The 21,343-nt window shown below is 45.0% G+C and overlaps 1 protein-coding gene across 1 annotated transcript in view; it reads right to left on the bottom strand.

Moving 5' to 3' along the window:
• The window catches only part of MUC16 (mucin 16, cell surface associated), a 138,395-nt gene that overhangs the window by 95,279 nt on the left and 21,773 nt on the right, over nt 1–21,343 (bottom strand). Inside the window, 7 exon segments of the mRNA XM_017880037.1 lie at nt 4,462–4,634; nt 8,933–9,000; nt 9,081–9,205; nt 10,191–12,197; nt 12,363–13,328; nt 13,503–15,200; nt 19,162–19,275. Coding sequence (XP_017735526.1) covers nt 4,462–4,634; nt 8,933–9,000; nt 9,081–9,205; nt 10,191–12,197; nt 12,363–13,328; nt 13,503–15,200; nt 19,162–19,275 — 5,151 coding nt within the window.

Below are 21,343 nucleotides of genomic sequence, written 5' to 3'. Positions count from 1 at the left end.
TGTGTGTGTGTGTGTGTGTGTGTGTGTGTGTGTCTGTGTGTGATGTAGAATTGACAAAAATGTGATGGGTGAATAGAGTGGTATTTTTAGGTAAAAGTATAGAGAGATGAGGGATAGAAATGGTTCATATGGAGCAGGGTGCGGTGGCTCATGCCTGTAATCCCAGCACTTTGGAAGACCTAGATAGGCGGATCACTTGAGGTCAGGAGTTCAAGACAATCCTGGACAACACGGTGAAACCCCATCTCCACTAAGAACACAAAAATTAGCATGGCATGGCGGTGGGCACCTGTAATCCCAGCTACTCAGGAGGCTGAGGCAGGAGAATCGCTTGAACCCAGGAGGCGGAGGTTGCAGTGAGCTGAGATCGTGCCATTGCACTCCAGCCTGTGCGACAGAGAGAAACTGTGTCTCAAAAAGAAAAGAAGAGAAGAGAAGAGAAAAAGAAAGAAAGAAGAAAGAAGGAAAGAGAGAAAGAAAGAGAAGGAAAGAGAGAGAGAAAGAGAGAAAGAAAGAAAAAGAGAGAAAGAAAGAGAAAGAAAGAAAGAAGAGAGAGAAAGAAAGAAAAGAAAGAAGGAAAGAAAGAAAGAAAGAAGAGAGAGAGAGAGGGAGGGAGGGAGGACGGAAGGGTTAGTATGGTTTGGAATACTGGAGAAAATCTGGCAAAACAGATGTGGTGGTGAAAACAAGAGACTTCAGGATGACAGGAGTGGCATTACCATTGGAGCAAGAAAGGAATTGGGGATAAGAGAAGTTGTCATGAGTGTTTCTCTGGGTCATGGATTGCATCTCCTTTGAGGCTCTGTGAGAGATACAAGGAAAGACGGAACCCAGGGCAGCCCTGTAATTCACATGGGTTGTTCCTGAATTATCTCATTTGATTATCAGAACAATCCCACATGGTATTTTTATTCCATTCTACAGAGAGGACACTAAAGTCTAGGGAGGTTACATGGCTTGTCCTGCATCCAACAAAACAGACATCTGTCTGTCATTCAATAGTACCACACTGTTAAGCTGTGCCCTAAATTAGTCATAATCCTATGGACACAGAACAGGATGTGTACTTGATACTACAATGAAATACTTTGTGTGTATTATCTCCTATGTCAAGGATAGAGGAGTATATATCCTCTATTTCAAATCAGATATAAAGGAAATCTCCAAGTGGATTCAGAGGGGAAATAACAAATTCAGCATTAGGTTAGATCATTAGCACAGAGGCCATTCATGCCTCATTCCTGTCCTAAGATTGGGGCTTGCTGTATTTGGACGATCCACAGTGATGTCTTGTAGTTAGGAGCCTGGAGTTTTCATGAGTCTTTCATGAGTATTGAGGGATTTTAGCAAGTGTGGTATGTTTTGAAACATGAATTAGATCCTCTTTGGCGCTCTGTGAATAGTGCAAAGAAAATTTAGACTTATTTTACGTTCGCTGGTTTGCCTGGTTTTCTTGAAACTTCTGAGACTGGGCCAAGCGGAGCCCTATCATTTACTTAGGTTATGAGGTTTTTGTATTATTTGATCTTCATAATAATCTTAGCTGACATTTTAAAAATTAAAAAAAAAAATCCATTCCGAAAATAGGGGCAGGTGAGGTGGCTCCCACCTGTAATCCCAGCACTTTGGGAGGCCTTTGGGTGGGTCACTTGAGATCAGGAGTTTGAGACTAGCCTGGCCAACATGGTGAAACCCCATCTCTACAAAAATACAAAAATTAGCGAGGTGTGGTGGTGAGCGCCTCTAGTCACAGCTACTCGAGAGGCTGAGGCAGGAGAATCGCTTCAACCTGGGAGGCGGAGGCTGCAGTGATACAAGATTGTACCACTGCGCTCCAGACTGGGCACCAGAGGGAGACTCCATTAAAAAAAAAAAACAACAACAACAAACTGAACCCTTTGGGCAAGATTAGTGAGACATAGCACATATGGCTGGGCACAGTGGCTCACGCCTATAATCCCAGCACTTTGAGAGACTGAGGTGGGTGGATCACAGGAGGTCAGGAGTTCGAGACCAGCCTGGCCGACATGGTGAAACCCCATCTCTGCAAAATTACAAAAATTAGCCAGGCGTGGTGGCAGGCACCTGTAGTCCCAGCTACCCGAGAGGCTGAGGCAGGAGAATCACTTGAACCCGGGATGTGGAGGCTGCAGTGAGCCAAGACTGTACCACTGCACTCCAGCCTGGGCACTAGAGGGAAACTCTATCAAAAATAAATAAATAAATAAATAAATAAGGACACTGAATCCTTTTGGCAGGATTAGAGGATTAGTAAGACATAACACATATGGGCAGGCACGGAGGCTCACGCCTGTAATCCCAGCACTTTGGGAGGCTGAGGCAGGTGGATCACCTGAGGTCAGGAGTTTGAGACCAGCCTGGCCAACATGGTGAAACCCCATCTCTACTAAAAATACAAAAATTAGCCAGGCGTGGTGGCGGGCACCTGTAATCCCAGCTACTCACGAGGCTGAGGGAGAGAATCGCTTGAACCTGGGAGGCGGAGGCTGCAGTGAGCTAAGATTGTACCACTGCACTCCGGTCCGGGCGCCAGAGGGAGACTCTCTCAAAAAAAAAAAAAAAAAAAAAAAAAAAAAAAAAAAAAAAAAAAAAAAGAAAAACATTGTGAAACCCAAAAAGGGGAAAAAAAAAAAAAAAAAAAAAAAAAATAGGACATTGAATCCTTTGGGCGGGATTAGTGAGACATAACACATATAAGAAGTTCTGTAAATATTAGCTTTTACAGTAAATATAAGCTTTTATTATAGGTGTTCTTGTTGGTGATGTTGCTAAGAGCATTGTTCCAGAAACTTAGAGGGTAGCAGGACTTTCCCAGGGCCACATGGTGAGCAGCACCAGGACTTGGGATTCACCAAAACACACACTGTTAACAGCTACTTTTAAGTCACTCTCGATGACTTGTAATGAAATACAAGGCAGGTTGTCATCCAGGTATAAAGAAAATGTCTAAGGTGGTATAGTGAGGACAGAGTTAATCAAACTTTAGCTTAAATTGTTGTATTAGAAGCTCCTTGATAGGCTCTTCCATCCTGAGATGTGTGGGCTTATTCATGCTGGGTCTGCAGCGTTGCTTAGAAGTTAGGGTGGTGGCCAGGTGTGGTGACTCATGCATTATGGGAAGCCGAGACGGGTGGATCACCTGAGGTCAGGAGTTCGAGACCAGCCTGACCAACATGGTGAAACCCTCTCTCTACTAAAAATACAAAAAGTAGCCTGGCGTGGTGGCATATGCCTGCAATCCCAGCTACTGGAGAGGCTGAGGCAGGAGAATTGCTTGAACCCAGGAGGCGGAGGTTGCAGTGAGCCAAGATCACACCACTGTACTTCAGTCTGGGTGACAGAGCGAGACTCCGTCTTAAAAAAAAAATTAATTAAATAAATAAATAAATAAAAAGGAGAAGAAGTTAGGGTGGCTAGATTTTAGAGTCAATTTGGGGTTTGAGTCCCAATTCTACTACTTAGCTATCAAAACTTGGGCAAACAGATTCCCTGCCCTGAGCCTTGTTTGTTTCTCTGGTATGTATATTTTACAGCCTGCTGAGACTTTGGGTAAGGTTAGTAAAACATAATATACATATGAAGTTCGGTATCACAGGAATCCCTCAATAAATATTAACCTTAATCATAGGTGTCCCTGTTGGTATTGTTGCCAACAGCATTGTTGCAAAGGGCTTTATTGCTAAACACATTACTCAGAGTTTTTTGGTTTGTTTTGCGAGTGGAGTGTATAGTTCCAGCTGACCTTTGGAGAAAATAAAGGGCCATCAGCTGCTATAAAGAAGAGAAAGACGAAGATGAGTGACTGCATTGGGAACCTGTTGCCTGTTGGGGAAGAATTATGTCTAATCACCACAATAAGCCTGGCTTTTCCCTTTCTTCCTTGATTCTGTATGCTCCCAGTGGGCCTCTGAATGGTCATGGGGATGAGAAGGCTGTGGAGGGAATCTTTATTTCCAGCTGAAAGAAGCTTCTTCTTTTTTGAGACGGAGTCCCGCTCTGTTGCCAGGCTGGAGTGCAGTGGCGTGATCTTGGCTCACTGCAACCTCCGCCTCCCAGGTTCAAGCAGTTTTCCTGCCTCCGCGTACCGAATAGTTGGGATTACAGGCACACGCCACCACATCCAGCTAATTTTTGCATTTTTAGTAGACATGGAGTTTCACCATGTTGGCCAGGCTGGTCTTGATCTCTTGACCTAGTGATCCGCCCGCGTCGGCATCTCAAAGTGCTGACGTGAGCCAGCGTGAGCCACCATGCCCAACTGAAAGCTTCTTTTTAAGTGTGTTGAGTGGAGAGAAAACAGACTCCCCCTGGAAATTCTAGGTTGGCCCAGAACTTTGAACATAGGTAGAGGACTTGTACTACAGGGAGACCCATTTGGGGAGCAGGAGGAGCCTCCCCAACTGCAGCCCAAGTTACTCACCATTGTCAATAGCTACTCACCATTGACATAGAGGCTGTTCCTGTCCAGAGTGTAGGGTCCCAGCAGGGTGACACCGTGAGTCAACTGGCTCAGCTCCCAGTACAGCTGCTCTCTGTCCAGCTCATAGCTGGTGGGATCTGAGCGGTAGGTGCAGATGGCATCCACTCTGGTGCTTGCCCCATCCTTTTCAGCCCTAGGGAGGGACATGGGAATACAGACATACAGAGATACTTGACAGCTGATACTCTGAACAACTCCTTTCTCCAGTGGTGCCCCTTGGTGGTTTTTGTTGCTGTTGTTGTTATTTAGTTTTTCTTTCATAATCATAAACTTAACTCTGCAATCCAGCTAGACATGGAAGAATATAAGGAAAATATGAAATCCACAGAACAGCAGTGAGCGCACAGAGATTATAGGATAGTGTGAGCAAATGGGGTGGAGGGTGCTCCTAAGCTACAGAACGAATGGTCTGGCGGTGAAGATAACACACAAGTCAAATTGATTAGTCATCACAGTCTGAAATGGTGATCTTCTTGCTTGTCTTGACTTTTCTTTTCTTTTTTTTTTTTTTTTTGAGACAGAGTTTCTCTCTTGTCGCCCAGGCTGGAGTGCAATGACACAATCTTGGCTCACTGCAACCTCCGCCTCCTGGGTTCAAGCGATTCTCCTGCCTCAGCCTCCAGAGTGACTGGGATTACAGGTGCCTACCACTGGGCCAGGCTAATTTTTGTATTTTTAGTAGAGACGGGATTTTGCCATGTTGGCCAGGCTGGTCTTGAACCCCTGACTTCAGGTGATTGGCCCACCTCGGCCTCCCAAAGTGCTAGAATTTCAGGCATGAGCCACCATGCCTGGCCTTAATTGTACATTTTAAAATAACTAAAAAAGTGCCAGGCGCAGTGGCTCACACCTGTAATCCCAGCACTTTGGGAGGCCGAGGCAGGTGGATCACTTATGCTGAGGAGTTCGAGACCAGCCTGGCCAAAATGGTGAAACCCCGTCTCTACTAAAAATACAAAAATTAGCCGGGTGTGGTGGTGGGCGCCTATAGTCCCAGCTACTCAGGAGGCTGAGGTGAGGTGGGAGAATCACTTGAACCCAGGAGGCAGAGGTTGCGGTGAGCCGAGGTCACGCCACTGCACCCCAGCCTGAGTGACAGAGCGAGATTCCATCTCAAAAATTAAAATTAAAATTAAAAAATTACTGAAAGAAAATTCCAATACTTAATAGCACAGCAGGGTGACTATAGGCAATAATAATTTAATTGTGTATTTTAAAATAACTAAAAAAGTATAACTGGATTGTTTGTAACACAAAGAATAAATGCTTGATGGGATGAATGCCCCACTCTCTATGAAGTGATGGTCACACGTTGCATGCCTGCATCAAAACATCTCATGTACCCCATAAATACCCACCTACTGTGTACCCACAAAAATTAAAAATTAAAAAACAAAATATTATTAGTTTTTTTTTTTTTTTTGAGACAGAGTCTCGCTCTGTCGCCCGGGCTGGAGTGCAGTGGCCGGATCTCAGCTCACTGCAAGCTCCGCCTCCCGGGTTTACGCCATTCTCCTGCCTCAGCCTCCCGAGTAGCTGGGACTACAGACGCCCGCCACCTCGCCCGGCTAGCTTTTTTTGTATTTTTTAGTAGAGACGGGGTTTCACCGTGTTAACCAGGATGGTCTCGATCTCCTGACCTCGTGATCCGCCCATCTCGGCCTCCCAGAGTGCTGGGATTACAGGCTTGAGCCACCGCGCCCGGCCACAAAATATTATTAGTTTCAAACAGCTAGAAGGAGGACATTGAATGGTCCCAACACAAAGAAGTGATCAATGTTTGAGATAATAGATGTGTTAATTACCTTGATCTGATCACTATATACCACAGGTATTAAGACTATAATATGTACAATCAATTATTATGCCAATTAAAAAAGTAAAATAAAAGGGTAATCTAAGCAACATTAAAAGAAAAGATTTTCAAACAATGCCCCTTTTTTTTAAATGGTTTTTTTTTTTTTTGTTGGTGAAGGGGGGTGGAATTATGGCTTATTATACCTAAAAGATATGTTCTCTATGTTAACATGTAGTAGATTTATTATTTTTAGTGAATGAATGAATACATATTTGTACTATTTCTTAGTTTTATTTTTTTTTTTTTTTTTTTTTTTTTTTTTTTTTTTTTTTTTGAGCAAGGTCAGGCTCTGTTGCCCAGGCTGGAGTGGAGTGGTGTAGTTTTGGCTCACTTTAACCTCTGCCTCCAGGCTCAAGCCATCCTCCCACCTCAGCCTCCCAAGTAGCTGGGATCACAGGCAGACGCCACCACACCCAGCTAAGTTTTGTATTTTTTGCAGAGACTGAGTCTCACTTTCTTGTCTGGGCTGGTCGCAAACTCCTGAGCTCAAGCCATCTGCCTGCCTTGGCCTCCCAAAGTGCTGGGATTACAGGTGTGAGCCACTGTGCCTGGGCTAGTTTTAATTTTGAATACAGTAAATGTTGTTATACAAGCCCAAAGTCTCTTTGGAGTTGTGAATACTTTTTTTTTTTCAGACAGACTATCACTCTGTCCCCCAGGCTGCAGCACGGTGGCGCGATCTCAGCTCACTGTAATCTTCACCTCTCCAGGTTCTTGCGATTTTTGTGCCTCAGCCTCCCGAGTAGCTGGGATTACAGGCATGCACCACCACGCCCAGCTAATTTTTGTATTTTTAGTAGAGACGGGGTTTCGCCATGTTGACCAGGCTGGTCTCGAACTCTTGACTTCATGTTATCCACCTGCCTCAGCCTCCCAAAATGCTGGGATTACAGGCGTGAGCCACCACGCCCGGCTATGAGTACTTTTTAAGAATGCAAAAGGAGGAGAGAATGGGATAATGTTGGCCAAAGGGTACAAAGTTTAAACTATAAGGTGAGTAAGTTCTGGAGATCTAATGTATAGCATGATTACAAAGGTTAACAATGCTGTATTATATACTTGAAATTAGCAGAGAGGATTGATCTTAAATTAAACCTGCTCAACACACACACATGCGCGCACAAATGGTAACTCTGGAGAGGTGCTGGATGTGCAAATTAGCTGCATTCTGGTGACCACTTCACCAGGTTCACACATGTCAAGACGTCTAGTTGTACCCTTTACATATACACAATGTTTACATGTCAATGATATGTCAACAAAGTGGAATGTAAAAGGTTGTTGAACCCAGTGAGCTTGAGAACTGCTGGTGTCAAGGTTACAAGTAAGGATTCTAGAACCAGAACCCTTGGGCTTAAAGCCAGGCTCCTCTTAAGCAAGGAACTTGATTATTTTGAGCTTCAGTTTTCTCATCCACAAGGATAATACTGTGGTTGTGAGGATAAAATAAATGAAAACACGTAAACCACTTAGATTGCTGGTGGCATGTCGTAAGAACAATGTTATGACATTCCCTGATCCTATGGAGAGATGGGGGCGGGTAGGGTCAGTGGAGCTCAGCTGAGGACAGTTTTGATCTCTTTTCATGGTGCCATGTGAGTAGAAGACCCACCCCTCTGGCAGGGGATCTGAGTTGACTGAATGGAGGACCTCACAGAGAGGCTGCAGGGTTGTGAGGTGTAAGGAAAGGGTACTGAATCCGCTGAGCCCAGAGAACACTGAGGGGACACAAGCAGAGAGGAAAAGACAGGTCATTAAAAACTAGATGACGTGCTGATAGATGCAGCAAACCACTATGGCGCATGTACACCTATGTAACAAACCAGCACGTTCTGCACATGTATCGCAGAACTTAAAGTAAAATTAAAAAAAAATAATAATAATGGATTTTTCCCTTTGATTCAGTAAGATTGACTTTGGGAAAGTCCCTATCTCTTTCTAGGGAACAAACTGCAGAGCTGTGGTGTCTGGAGTTTGACCCTAATGTGGTAGAGATGGGCTGGGGCCAGGAAGCTGTCAGGGATTCTGGGGATACCTTTGGCAAAGATGCTATACCAATTGCTGCTGTGAGTCCTAATTAAATGAGCACTTACAATGGTCCAGGCACTCTGCTAAGTGATTAAGAGTAAGAGACTGTCGGGAGGCTGGGGCAGGAGAATTGCTTGAACCTGGGAGGTGGAGGTTGCTGTGAGCTAAGATCACGTCACTGTACTCCAGCCTGGGTGACAGAGTGAGACTCCATTTCAAAAAAAAAAAAAAAAAGACAGAGAGAAAAGAGCAAGAGACTGTTACTATCACCAATAGAATAAGAGACTGTTATTATCACCAAGAGTAAGAGAATGTTATCATCACCATTTTATAATGTGATTGAGGAACAGAGAGGCTGTGCGTCTTGCCCAGGGTCACACAGCTAGCAAACTGTAGAGCCGGCGTTCAAACCGAGGCACTTTGGGTCTATTATGCTATACTGCCTCTCAGCAAAAGCCCAAGTCGCTGTGGCTGCTGGGGGTGTGAGAGTCAAAGAAAGGACTGAATTGGGGTTGCTGTAGGTGCCGTGAAGGGGGGGGTCTCACCTGAGCGAGGTCAGCCTGCAGCCAGCATAGAGGGAACCAATACTGCTGTTCTGGAACAAGGGCTCGAGCTGGAAAGGAATGAGAGAGAGATGAGGAGGAGGACGGGCCAAGACATTAGAGGAGTGGGCATTGGCTGGGGGGCTCTCACCAGCTGCTGCAGGGGCCTCTCGGTGGCATTGAATATTTCAGAGCCCAGGCGCCCCATGTCCTTCGTGTACTGCAGGTTGGTGATGGTGAAGTTGACAGTCAAAGGCACCAACAAAGGCACGCCAGCTGCAGAAAGGGAGGGTAAGAAGAGACCGGTCCTAAGTCAGACCCTGGGCAGTGGGGCGTGGGAGGAAAGGCTCCGAGGACACATTTCAACTCCAGCATCCAGCTGGTGTCCAGCCTGGGCCATCCTACTTGAAATACCTGATGTAGCAGTCACTGTCTGAGACCTTCCTATGTGGGGTGACCAGTGATTCCAGTTTGCTCAGGGCTGTATGGGCTGAGATGGCCAGGCGTGGTGGCTCACATCTGCAATCCCAGCACTTTGGGAGGCCAAGGGTGGATCACGAGGTCAAGAGATGGAGACCATCCTGGCCAACATGGTGAAACCCTGTCTCTACTGAAAATACAAAAATTAGCTGGGTGTGGTGGCACACACCTTGTAGTCCCAGCTACTCGGGAGGCTGAGGCAGGAGAATCCCTTAAACCAGGGAGGCAGAGGTTGCAGTGAGCCAAGATTGAGCCACTGCACTCCAGCTTGGCGACAGAATGGGATTTCATCTCAAAAAAAAAAGAAAAGAAAAGAAAAGTGAGACAGGGCCGGGTGCAGTGACTCATGCCTGTGATCCCAGCACTTTGAGTGGCCGAGGAGGGTGGATCACCTGAGGTCAGGAGTTCGAGAGCAGCCTGCTCAACATAGTGAAACCCTGTTTCTACTAAAAATAGAAAAAATTAGCCAGGCATGGTGCTGTGCACCTGTAGTCCCAGCTACTTAGGAGTCTGATGCAGGAGAATTGCTTGAACCCAGGAGACAGAGGTTCAGAGGCTGCAGTGAGCCAAGATTGCACCACTGCACTAGGGAGAATGGGGAATGGGAAATTATTCCTTCAGTCCTGTTTGGGGTGACAAAAAAAAGTTTTGAAAATAGATAGTGGTGAGTGTTGCACAACAATGTGGATGTATTAGTACTGCTGAATTGTACATTTTAAATGTTTAGAATGGAAAATTTTATAGTATTTATATTTTACCACAATAAAAAAGTTATTCTTACTTTTTCTTGAGGTCACACTCTCAGAGACCAAGGTGGACATCCCAGGTGTGGTCAGAGGAGCAAAGGAGCTTCCAGCCAGTGTATTGAAGGTGGTTGTGGTCTTGGCCACAGTGGGACTGGAACCTGTGGCAGCTAAATTAGTGGTTTCAACCACTGTATTTTTCAAGATAGTGGTTGGACTCACTCCTTCTCTATGACTGGTTTTAGGTGGTGTTGGCGTCTCTGATGGTATCAAGGTCATAGTGGTGCCTGTGACAGTCCTGGAAAATTCTGGGGGTCCAACTGAAGTTACAGATGGTGAGGTTTTTGTGTTCCAGGAGGTCACAGTTTGGGGCTTACCAGTTGTTATGGAGGCACTGGGAAGCCCAGAGACAGCAGGGGAAACAGTCAGAGTTAGATTACCCGTGCTGGTCTCCACTGAAGAGCTGGTGGCTAGTGAGCCTGTAGTCTCTAATAAACCAAGGGAAAGAGTTGAAGTTGGAATCATTGTGCTGGTTTCTGTCCCTGGATGGGTGGAAAGTGAGGCTGTTTTTGCAGAAACACCAGGTGAAGCAGTTGGATTTAGATCAACTCTGCCAGTTCCAGTTACAAGTAGGGTGAAGAGAGAAGATGTTGTCTGAGTTGAGAGAGCTGTGCTAGTATCTGCGCCAGGTCTAATGGAGAGTGAGGCTGTAGTCCCTGATACTTGAGGAAACACAGTTGAAGCAGGAAACGTTGTACTTGTCTCTGTGCTAGGATGGGTGATCAATAAGGCTGTGGTCTCTGGCATACCAGGAGAATGAGTCAAAGTTGGAATAGTTGTACTAGTTGCTGCCCCAGAACTAGTGATCTGTGAAGTCACCATCTCTGGTGCACCAGGTGAGATTGTTGTCAGCACAGCTGAACTGGCTTCTGTCCCAGGACTGGTGGCCATTAAAGGTGTGGCATCTGGTCTACTATGGGAAAAACTGGGGGTTGTTCTGGAAACAGGTGTGCTGATCTGTGCAGGATGAGTGACCCAGGAAGCTGTTGTACCTGGCTCACTAGAGGGAACAGTCCGAATTGGAACAGTGAAGCCAGTCTGTGTCCCAGGATGGGCAGCCAATGAGGCTGTGGTCTCTGGTTCACCAAGAGAAGGAGTCAAAGTTGGAATAGCTGTACTAGTGTCTGTTGCAGAACTAGTGACCTGTGAGGTCACTGCCCCTGGTATACTGGATGGGATGGTTGTAATTGGAACAGCTGACCTGGCGTCTACTCCAGGACTGGTGACCACTGAGGGTGTACTGTCTGATTCCCTATGGGAAGAGTTGGAAATTGTCCTAGAAACCTTTGTGCTGGTCTCTATAGGATGAGTGAGCCATGTGACTGTAGTCGCTGGTTCATATGGGGTCTCACTCAATGTTGGGAAGGTTGTACTGGTGTCTGTCCCAGAACTAGGGACCAGTGAGGTCACCAGATCTGACATATCAGGTGAGATAGTTGTCGTTGAAACAGCTGAACTGGCTTCTGGCCCAGGACTGGTGATGGCTACTGGGAGTGTAGTGTCTGACTCACTATGGGAAAACTTGGGGGTTGTCCTGGAAACCATTGTGTTGGTCTCTGCAGGATGAATGAGCTGTGTGGCTGTTGTCTCTGGTTCATATGGGGTCTCTGTCAGTGTTCGGAAAGTTGTAGTGCTGTCTGTCCCAGAACTAGTGACCAGTGAGGTCAGCATCTTTGATGCACCAGGGGAGACAGTCAGAGTTGGAATGGCTGAACTTGTGTGTGTCTCAGAATAGGTGATAAACGAGGTTGTGGTCTCTGGTTCATCAGGAGAAAGAGTCAGAGCCGGAATAGTTATACCGGTGTCTGTCCCAGAACTAGTGACCTGTGAGGTTGTCCTGGGAACAGTTGAGCTACTCTCTGCAGGATGGGTGACAAATGAGATTTTTGTAAATGGCTCCCCAGTGGAGACAGTCAAAGTTGGAACAACAGAGTTTGTTTCTGTCCCAAAATGAGTGACCCATGAGGCTGTGGTCTCTGATTGACCTGAGGCAACAGTTAGGTTTGGAAATGCACTGGTCTCTGACCCAGAACTAGGGACCAGTGAAGTCACCAGCCCTTGTACAGTAGGGGAGACAGCTAAAGTTGGAATGGCTGAAATTGTCTTTCCCTCAGAATGGGTGACTAATGAAGTTGTGGTCTCTGGTTCACCAGAAGAAATAGCCAGAGTTGGAATAGTTGTACTGGTTACTGCACTAGAACTAGTGACCAGAGAGGTCACCACTCCTGGTACCTTAGGTAAAACAGTTGGAACAGTTGAGCCGGCTTCTGCCCTTTCTGCCCTATGACTGGTGGTCATTGAAGGTGTGGTCTCTGGTTCACCAGGAGAAATAGTCAGAATTGGAATAGTTGTACTGGTCATTGCCCTAGAACTAGTGACCAGAGAGGTCACCACTCCTGGTACCCCAGGTGTAACAGTTAGAGTTGGAACAGCAGAGCTGGCTTCTGCCCCTTCTGCCCTATGACTGGTGGCCATTGAAGGTGTGGTCTCTGGTTCGCCAGGAGAAAGAGTCAGAGTTGGAATAGCTGTACTGGTCACTGCCCTAGAACTAGTGACCAAAGGGGTCACCACTCCTGGTACCCCAGATGAAACAGTTGGAGTTGAAACAGCAGAGCTGGCTTCTGCCTTATGACTGGTGGCCGTTGAAGGTGTTGTCTCTGGTTCACCAGAAGAAAGTGTCAGAGTTGGAATAGTTGTACTGGTCACTGCCCTAGAACTAGTGACCAGAGAGGTCACCACTTCTGGTACCTTGGGTGAAACAGTTGGAGTTGGAACAGCAAAGCTGGCTCCTGCCTTATGACTGGTGGCCGTTGAAGGTGTGGTCTCTGGTTCACCAGGAGAAAGAGTCAGAATTGGTATAGTTGTACTGGTCACTGCCCTAGAACTAGTGACCAGAGAGGTCACCACTCCTGGTACCCCAGGTGAAACAGTTGGAGTTGGAACAGCAGAACTGGCTTCTGCCCCTTCTGCCCTATGACTGGTGGCCATTGAAGGTGTGGTCTCTGGTTCACCAGAAGAAAGTGTCAGAGTTGGAATAGTTGTACTGGTCGCTGCCCTAGAACTAGTGACCAGAGAGGTCATCACTCCTGGTACCCCAGGTGTAACAGTTGGAACAGCTGAGCTGACTTTTGCCTTATGACTGGTGGCCATTGAAGGTGCGGTCTCTGGTTCACCAGAAGAAAGAGTCAGAATTGGAATAGTTGTACTGGTCACTGCCCTAGAACTAGTGACCAGAGAGGTCACCACTCCTGGTACCCCAGGTGAAACAGTTGGAGTTGGAACAGCAGAACTGGCTTCTGCCCCTTCTGCCCTATGACTGGTGGCCATTGAAGGTGTGGTCTCTGGTTCACCAGAAGAAAGTGTCAGAGTTGGAATAGTTGTACTGGTCGCTGCCCTAGAACTAGTGACCAGAGAGGTCATCACTCCTGGTACCCCAGGTGTAACAGTTGGAACAGCTGAGCTGACTTTTGCCTTATGACTGGTGGCCATTGAAGGTGCGGTCTCTGGTTCACCAGAAGAAAGAGTCAGAATTGGAATAGTTGTACTGTTCACTGCCCTAGAACTAGTGACCAGAGAGGTCACCACTCCTGGTACCCCAGGTGAAACAGCTGGAACAGCTGAGCTGGCTTCTGCCTCATGACTGGTGGCCATTGAAGGTGTGGTCTCTGGTTCACCAGCAGAAAGAGTCAGAATTGGAGTGGTTGTACCTGTCACTGTCATAGAACTAGTGACCACAGGGGTCACCACTCCTGGTACTCCAGGTGAAAGAGTTGGAGTTGGGACAGCTGAACTAGATTGTGCCCCATGACTGGTGGCCATTGAAAGTGTGGTGTCTGATTTACTATGGAAAAAAATGGAAGTTGTCCAGGTAACTGTTGGGCTGGTCTGTGCAGGATGTGTGACCAATGAATCTGTGGTAGCTGGTTCACCAGGGGAGCTTGTCAGAGCTGGATTAGTTGTACTTGTCTCTGCTGCCAAACTGGTGACCATTGAGGTCACCATCCGTGATACACCAGGCGAGATAGTTGAAGTTGGAATGGCTGAACTTGTCTGTGCTTCAGGATGGGTGACTAATGAGGCTGTGGTCTTTGGTTCAGCAGAAGAAAGAGTCAAAGTTGGAATAGTCATATTTTGGTCTGTTCCAGAACTAGTGACCTGTGAGGTCATCAGATCTGCTGCACCAGGTGAGACAGTCACAGTTGGAATAGCTGAACTGGTTTCTGCCCCAGGACTGGTGGCCACTGAAGGTGTGGCATCTGATTCACGATGGGAAAAATTGGGGATTGTTCTGGGAATGGTTGAGCTGGTCTCTGCAAGATGAGTGAGCCATGTGGTTCTTGCCTGTGTTTCATGTGGGGACTTAGTCAGTGTTGGGAACGTTGTAGTAGCATCTGTCCCAGAAATAGTGACCAGTGGGGTCAGTGCATCTGGTTCACTAGGTGAGATATTTGTTGGAATGGCTGAGCTGACTTCTGCCCCATGACTGGTGGCTGTGGAAGATACAGTGTGTGATTCATTGTGGAAAAAACTGGGGGTTGTCTTGGAAACAGTTGGGATGGTCTCTGCAGGATGGATAACCCATGAAGCTATTGTATCTGGCTCACTAGAAGAAACACCTAGAGTTTGAATAGCTGGACTTGTCTCTGCCTCAGAACTAGGGACCAGTGAGGCTGTGGTCTCTGATTCTCTATTGAAAACAGATGGGGTTGTCCTGGGAAGAGCTGTGCTGGTTTCTGCTCCCAGGCTGGTAGCCAATGAGGATGTCATTTCTGGAACATCAGGGGAAACATATGGGGTTGTGATCGTCATTTCTGTGGTGCTTGTGCTGGCCATTTGCACTGATGCATTGAGGGGAGTCAGTGTTCCCAAAGTGGAAGTAGGGACACTGGTGGTCAAGATGGCTCTGGAAGTGGTCTTCGGAGCTGTGATGGTGGTCTTCAGAGCTGTGGTGGTGGTCTCCATTCTTTTTGTCCCTCCCGTGTGTAGTCCTGTGAATTGGGGAATGGGCACACAATCTGAACAAAATGATTTCACTTACTGGACTAGCAATAGCTTATTTATTCTCCATATGAGGAAAGGGAGAGAAATGTTTCTCAGTTACTAGGATGTGCCTGGGATGCTCCTGGAATGGGAAAAGAGACTGTGATTGGTATTCCCCTATCTTACCTTGGTCGGTAACTTGGTTGCATCTTCTTCTATAACTCCTCTGTGAATTCTTGACTGCAGTAATCTATTCCCTCTTCCCATGTGTTTTCTGCACTGTCAGCCTCTGAGCCTTGCTAAAGCTCTTCTCTCTGCCTGAAGTGCCCACTTCTCATCAGATTCCTTAAGTTCTGCCATTCTTGAAATCCAAGCCCACATCCACCTTTACAAATTCATGCCAGAACTCATCTTTGTTTCTCAATATTTCCTTATCACACTGTCTGAATCTGCATTGTGCCATCCTTCACAGTCTCATTTGTAACAGCTATTCATGTCTGACTGTTTGGCATACGGTAAGGGCTCAACTAATATTTGTTGATTGGTTGAATGAATGAATATGTGGATGGATGTATACTTAAGTGGATCTCCTCTGACTTGAGAGAGATTAAGTATTGTTCATTGTGTGTTTGAGAGCTTGGGTTCTGGAATAAGATAGCCCTGCCTGGGATTCTGGCTCTTTCTCTAAAGAGATGGATGGCTCTTTAAGTCAAAAAATATTGCTAGACCTCCACTTTTCCATCTATAAAGTGGGGTAAGTACGATGGCCATCTCAAAATGTTGGTTAAAAGGCACCAAGCACAGTGCCTCCTGGGTCACAATAAGACATTACTACTATTACCACGACTACAACCTGCTATTGCTACTGTTATTACTATCACTTCTCCACCTACCATTACTGCTGTTATTGCTACTGCTACTACTACCTATTGCTATGGTTATTACTATGATTACTACTACTTACTACTATTACTGCTACTACTATTGTTACTACCACTATTATTTACTATTGCTACTGTTACTACTACCACTGCTACTACTACTACTGTTACTACTACCACCACTCTACCTACCATTACTGCTGTTATTACTACTGTTACCACAACTATTACTACCTATCACTACAGTTATTACTATGGTTACTGCTACTTACTATTTAGACTAAACTGCTGCTATTCACTCATTGTTACTATGCTATTCACTAATATACTACTCTACCTATCAGCAGAGTAACAGCCAGTAATGGTAAGTGCTCTACCTGCCATTACCGAGCTGTTATTACTACAATAACTACTATGTATATGCTATGTGTTATTACTATGGTGGAATTACTATGGTTACTACTGTTACTACTATTGTTTTACCACTATTACTTATGATTTCTACTGTCAACGATTTACCACTGCTACTACCTTACACTACTACTGTTATCTACCAACACAACTCTCCCTACCATTACTACCTGATTATCATCCTATTTAGCCACTAGTATTACGCCTTATTACTATGGTTTATTACTACAGTTACTACTAAAACCTTACTAGTGTTATCACTGCTATTGGTTACTATCAACATACTACTTATCAATTACTAACTGTCACTACTAATAATTCTACCTACAAAATAAACATTTGCTAAATAGAATTCTCCATCTCCACCAAACCACACTGACCACTACCAGAGCTGGCTCAAGGTTGACGGGATACCTTCTGAAAGAAGATTCCAGTAGCATGATGAGACACCAGTGCTGACCAGGCTTAGAAAGATGGTTCAATATGGACAGAGGAAGAACTACCTGGAGACTTGTCTATAAAGCCCACAAAGCCTACTGGAGTTTGGTAGAGAAGGGGCTAAATGAAGGGGATTTGGACTCCTGATTGTGGAGCAATGTCCTGTGTTTGCTGGATAAACCCTCTAAAAACCAATATGTCTAGAGAATGCACACTCTAAAGTGCTTCATGTGTATTTTAACAAGATGGTGATGATGATGGTGGAATTATGTTTGATGGGAAGGAGGAGGAGAAGCATTGCCAAAGCACTTGACATGCACTATTCTTTGATCCTCACAAGAACATTAAATGGCACAATTTTGGCTGGGCACGAGTGGCTCACTGCCTGCAATCCCAGCTCTTTGGGGAGGATGAGGTGGGCAAGATCACCTGAGGTCCAGGAGTTCTAGACCAGCCCTGGTCAACATGGTGAAACCCCATCTCTACTAAAAATACAAAAATTAAGTTGGGTGCAGTGCGGTGCATCCTGTAACCCAGCTACTCGGGAGGCTGAGGCAAGGAGAATGGCTCGGAACTCGGGGATGGAGGTTCAGGGAGGCCAGATTGCGCGCTCTGCACTCCAGCTTGGGTGACAGAGCAAGAACTCCGCTCAAAAAATAAAATAAATAAAATAAAATAAAATAATAAAATGCAACATTCTTAATTTCCTTGTCATTTTTACAGGAGAGAAAAGAGAAATCCAGAGACCTGCAATTTACCAAGGTCACCACATAGCTATTGACAGGGTGAACAACTTGAACATCATTGTATCCAAATGCTAAACCCATATTATTAACCACTGCATTATATTAATCCCTAAAGCACTTCTGGATCTTGTGGGGACCAGAATGGGAAAGAGAATGAAGTGAGGTGGAAAACGCCCATCTTAGTAAGAAATGAATCTTAGGACACATTCCTCCAGTTCAGTGGTTCTCAACCAGGGCAGTTTGCTTCCCAGGGGACACTTTAACAATGTCTGGAGGATAATTTTTGGTTGTCACCAACCTGTGTGTAGGACGAATGGTATGGCATCGAGAACAGAGCCCAGAGACGCTGGCAAACATCCTACAATGCACAGCACAGCTCCCACCGCAATAAAGAGTATCTGCCCCAAATGACAATAGCGTCAGTGAGAAACCTCTTCTATATTATTATTTATGTATTTCCATATTACTGCCTTTTAAAGTGAAAATTTTATTTCAAGACTTTATTCAAAAAGAGCCAAAGGAGGAATTAACTAAATATGTGACAAAGAAAACATGTAACAGTGATGTCATAAACCATCTTACATTTAGTATCGTGTTTTTATTCCCCCCATATGTAGTTTCCATATTGTAATTTAGTCTCATGGAGACAAAACATAAATAAACCCAGGAGCTCATCCATCTTCTTTAGTTTAAGTGAAAGTTTAAAAAAAGTACAGGTTCCAATTTTCATCATGGAAGATAAAATCCTAAGGTATTTTTTTTTTTAAGTTTCTCTTACAAGAGAGTTGTGTCTGTTTTCAACCAGGGCATACATAAAGGCTTCTTTTTCCTGCATTTGCTAGAACTATTGGGATGTATTTTCAGATATTTTATGTATATATATGTAATATATGTAATTATACATATATATGTATTATTTATTTATTTATTTATTTTTGAGACATAGTCATGCTCTGTCACCCAGGCTGGAGTGCAGTGGCACGATCTCAGCTCACTGCAGCCTCCATCTCCTGGGTTCAAGCGATTCTCTTGCCTCAGCCTCCTGAGTAGCTGTGATTACAGGTGTGTGCCACCATGCCTGGCTAATTTTTATATTTTCAGTAGAAATGGAGTTTCACCATGTTGGTCAGACTGGTCTCGAATTTTTGACCTCAGGTGATCCACCTGGCTCAGCCTTCCAAAGTGTTGGGATTAAGGTGTGAGCCACTGTGCCTGGCTCATAGTAAGTTTTTAATGAGCATTTAAAAAATTTAGTTAAAAAGGACAAATCTGTGAATATTTGATGTTGGACAAAGCTATTCAACATGCCATGAGGAGAAAGAGAAGTGGTAACATCCACCTGGTAACCATTAGACAAAGACCCAGTTCAGACAGGGAAACCTGTGACAACCACACACAATTCTCTCTCTAAAGAATACAAGCACTTTGTCTCTCTAGAGGAGGAAATATGCTCACAAGTGGCATTATTGGAAGGTAAGCAAAGTTAAACTTACCTTTAGGACTGGCAGGCAATGTGGATGTCTGCGGACCTTTTACTGGTCTTATGGTACCTCTGTGTGCTGCTTCATTGGGTATTTTTGTGATGTGCTCCATAATGCCATCAGTTCCTGAAGATGAAGGTGGGGAGGAAAACTGTGGTAACTCATCTCATTCAGAAGAAGAGCACTGTCTAAATGGATCCACTTTATTGGCCACAAAAACTCCTCAAGTCCATTAGTATGAACTGGAGCTGGGACTGTGTGCCATAAGTGGCCACACCAGTCCATAGATCCATTCACCTACCCACAGATTTGTTCATCCCTCCCTTCATTCATCCCTAGATCTGATCATCTATTCTTCCATTTTTTCATCCTTTTATTCCTTCCTACTACCACCCATTCTTCCTTTTGTCTTTCCTCCCTTCTTTCCTTTCTCTTGCTTTTTAAATTTTTAATTAAAAAGTTTGTATTTCAATAGCTTTGAGGGTACAAGTGGTTTTTGCTTCTATGGATGAATCATATAGTGGTGAAGTGTGAGATTTTAGTGCACCCTCCTTTCTTCTTTCCATCCATCTTTTCTTCAATCTTTACTTTATCTCATCCTTCCACCCTTCTTGCCTTCAATCTGTATCCCCTTCAATCCTGTCTTCCATCATCTTTCTTTCTTTTCATCCTTCCTTCTGTGCATCTATCCTTCCTCCTCTTCATCTTTCCCTCCTTTCATTCATCCATCTCTCCATTCTTCCTTTTATCCATCCAACTACACTTCTACCTTCTCACCATGCCATTCATCTCTTCCTTACTGAACACCCATGACTCAACTACTGAGTCACATAGTAACATGTAGGTCAGCAGCCACCAATGTGTCTAAATTTAGTGTGAATTACAAAACTAATGTGAAGGAGAAGGAACAAATCATTCTCCTGGAGATATTGTTCAGTGAGGCAGAAACTCGAGTGGTTGGAGGGCCTCTTTGGATTTGTGTCCAGAACAAAAGTTAGTGCCAAGCTCAACCCTTTCAGAGGAATGGAATCCCCAAGAGGTTCCTTCCTTTATCTACTGACCTCTTGGAAGTAGTGTTTCTTCCTTCTAGGCTCTGGGTTCCTCCTACCTTCTTAGGTACTTTGTTCCCTCAGTTTTCATTAACTCACCTTTTCCTTTCACGTATCCCTTTTGTCTCTTGCTCAACTCAAAGGGAGAAACCCTCCCTTATATCTGTGTAGTGTTTTAGTTGTTCTTCTAGTGCCCTATACCTCACTGATGCTCCCTTCATCAGAATCCCTGAGAACCCCCATGTTGCCAGAGCTCTTCTCACCTCATTTCAACTTGGCAATTCTGTGATATTTAACAGAACTTAACATTTCTCCTTCCTAAAACTCTCCCCTCCTATGGCTTCAGTGATGCCAGAACTTCTTGCTTTTCTGTTACCTCTCTGACCACTCCTGTTTAGCCCAACAGTTAGGGGCATGAGTTCCTAGTGACACACAATCCACGTTCTTATCCCAGTTCTGTCACTTTCTTTCTTTATTTTATTTATTTATTTATTTATTTATTGAGACAGAGTCTTGCTCTGTCGCCCAGGCTGGAGTGCAGTGGCCAGATCTCAGCTCACTGCAAGCTCCGCCTCCCGGGTTTACGCCATTCTCCTGCCTCAGCCTCCCAAGTAGCTGGGACTACACGCGCCCGCCACCGGGCCCGGCTAATTTTTTGTATTTTTTTAGTAGAGATGGGGTTTCACCGTGTTAGCCAGGATGGTCTCGATCTCCTGACCTCGTGATCCGCCCGTCTCGGCCTCCCAAAGTGCTGGGATTACAGGCTTGAGCCACCGTGCCCAGCCAGTTCTGTCACTTTCTAGCTATATGACCTTAAGAAAGTTGCTTAATCTCCCTGTGCCTAAATGTCTTCATCTTCAAAATACGCTTATAATACTCTCTACTTCAATAAGTGTTACAATTGAGGATCAAATAGCTTAATAAAACTGCACTTGAAACAGAATAAGTACTGTTATAAATATTTTCTGTTGTCATTATTCTTATTGTCATCATCATTACTAGTAGTAATATTAGAACACCTATCACGATACTGTAACAATTCAATTATTTGCTTATTTTTGTTCCTCCAATTCCTAACCCAGTGCCTAGAAGTGAAATTAGATAGACACGTGTTTGCTAAAAGAATTTCTGGTGCAGGAGTAAAC

Source organism: Rhinopithecus bieti, unplaced genomic scaffold (genome assembly GCF_001698545.2).
Source record: "Rhinopithecus bieti isolate Rb0 unplaced genomic scaffold, ASM169854v2 scaffold_10589, whole genome shotgun sequence".
Taxonomy (NCBI): domain Eukaryota; kingdom Metazoa; phylum Chordata; class Mammalia; order Primates; family Cercopithecidae; genus Rhinopithecus; species Rhinopithecus bieti.
The sequence above is the reverse complement of the archived record's forward strand: the minus strand, read 5'-3'. Positions and strand labels throughout refer to the sequence as shown.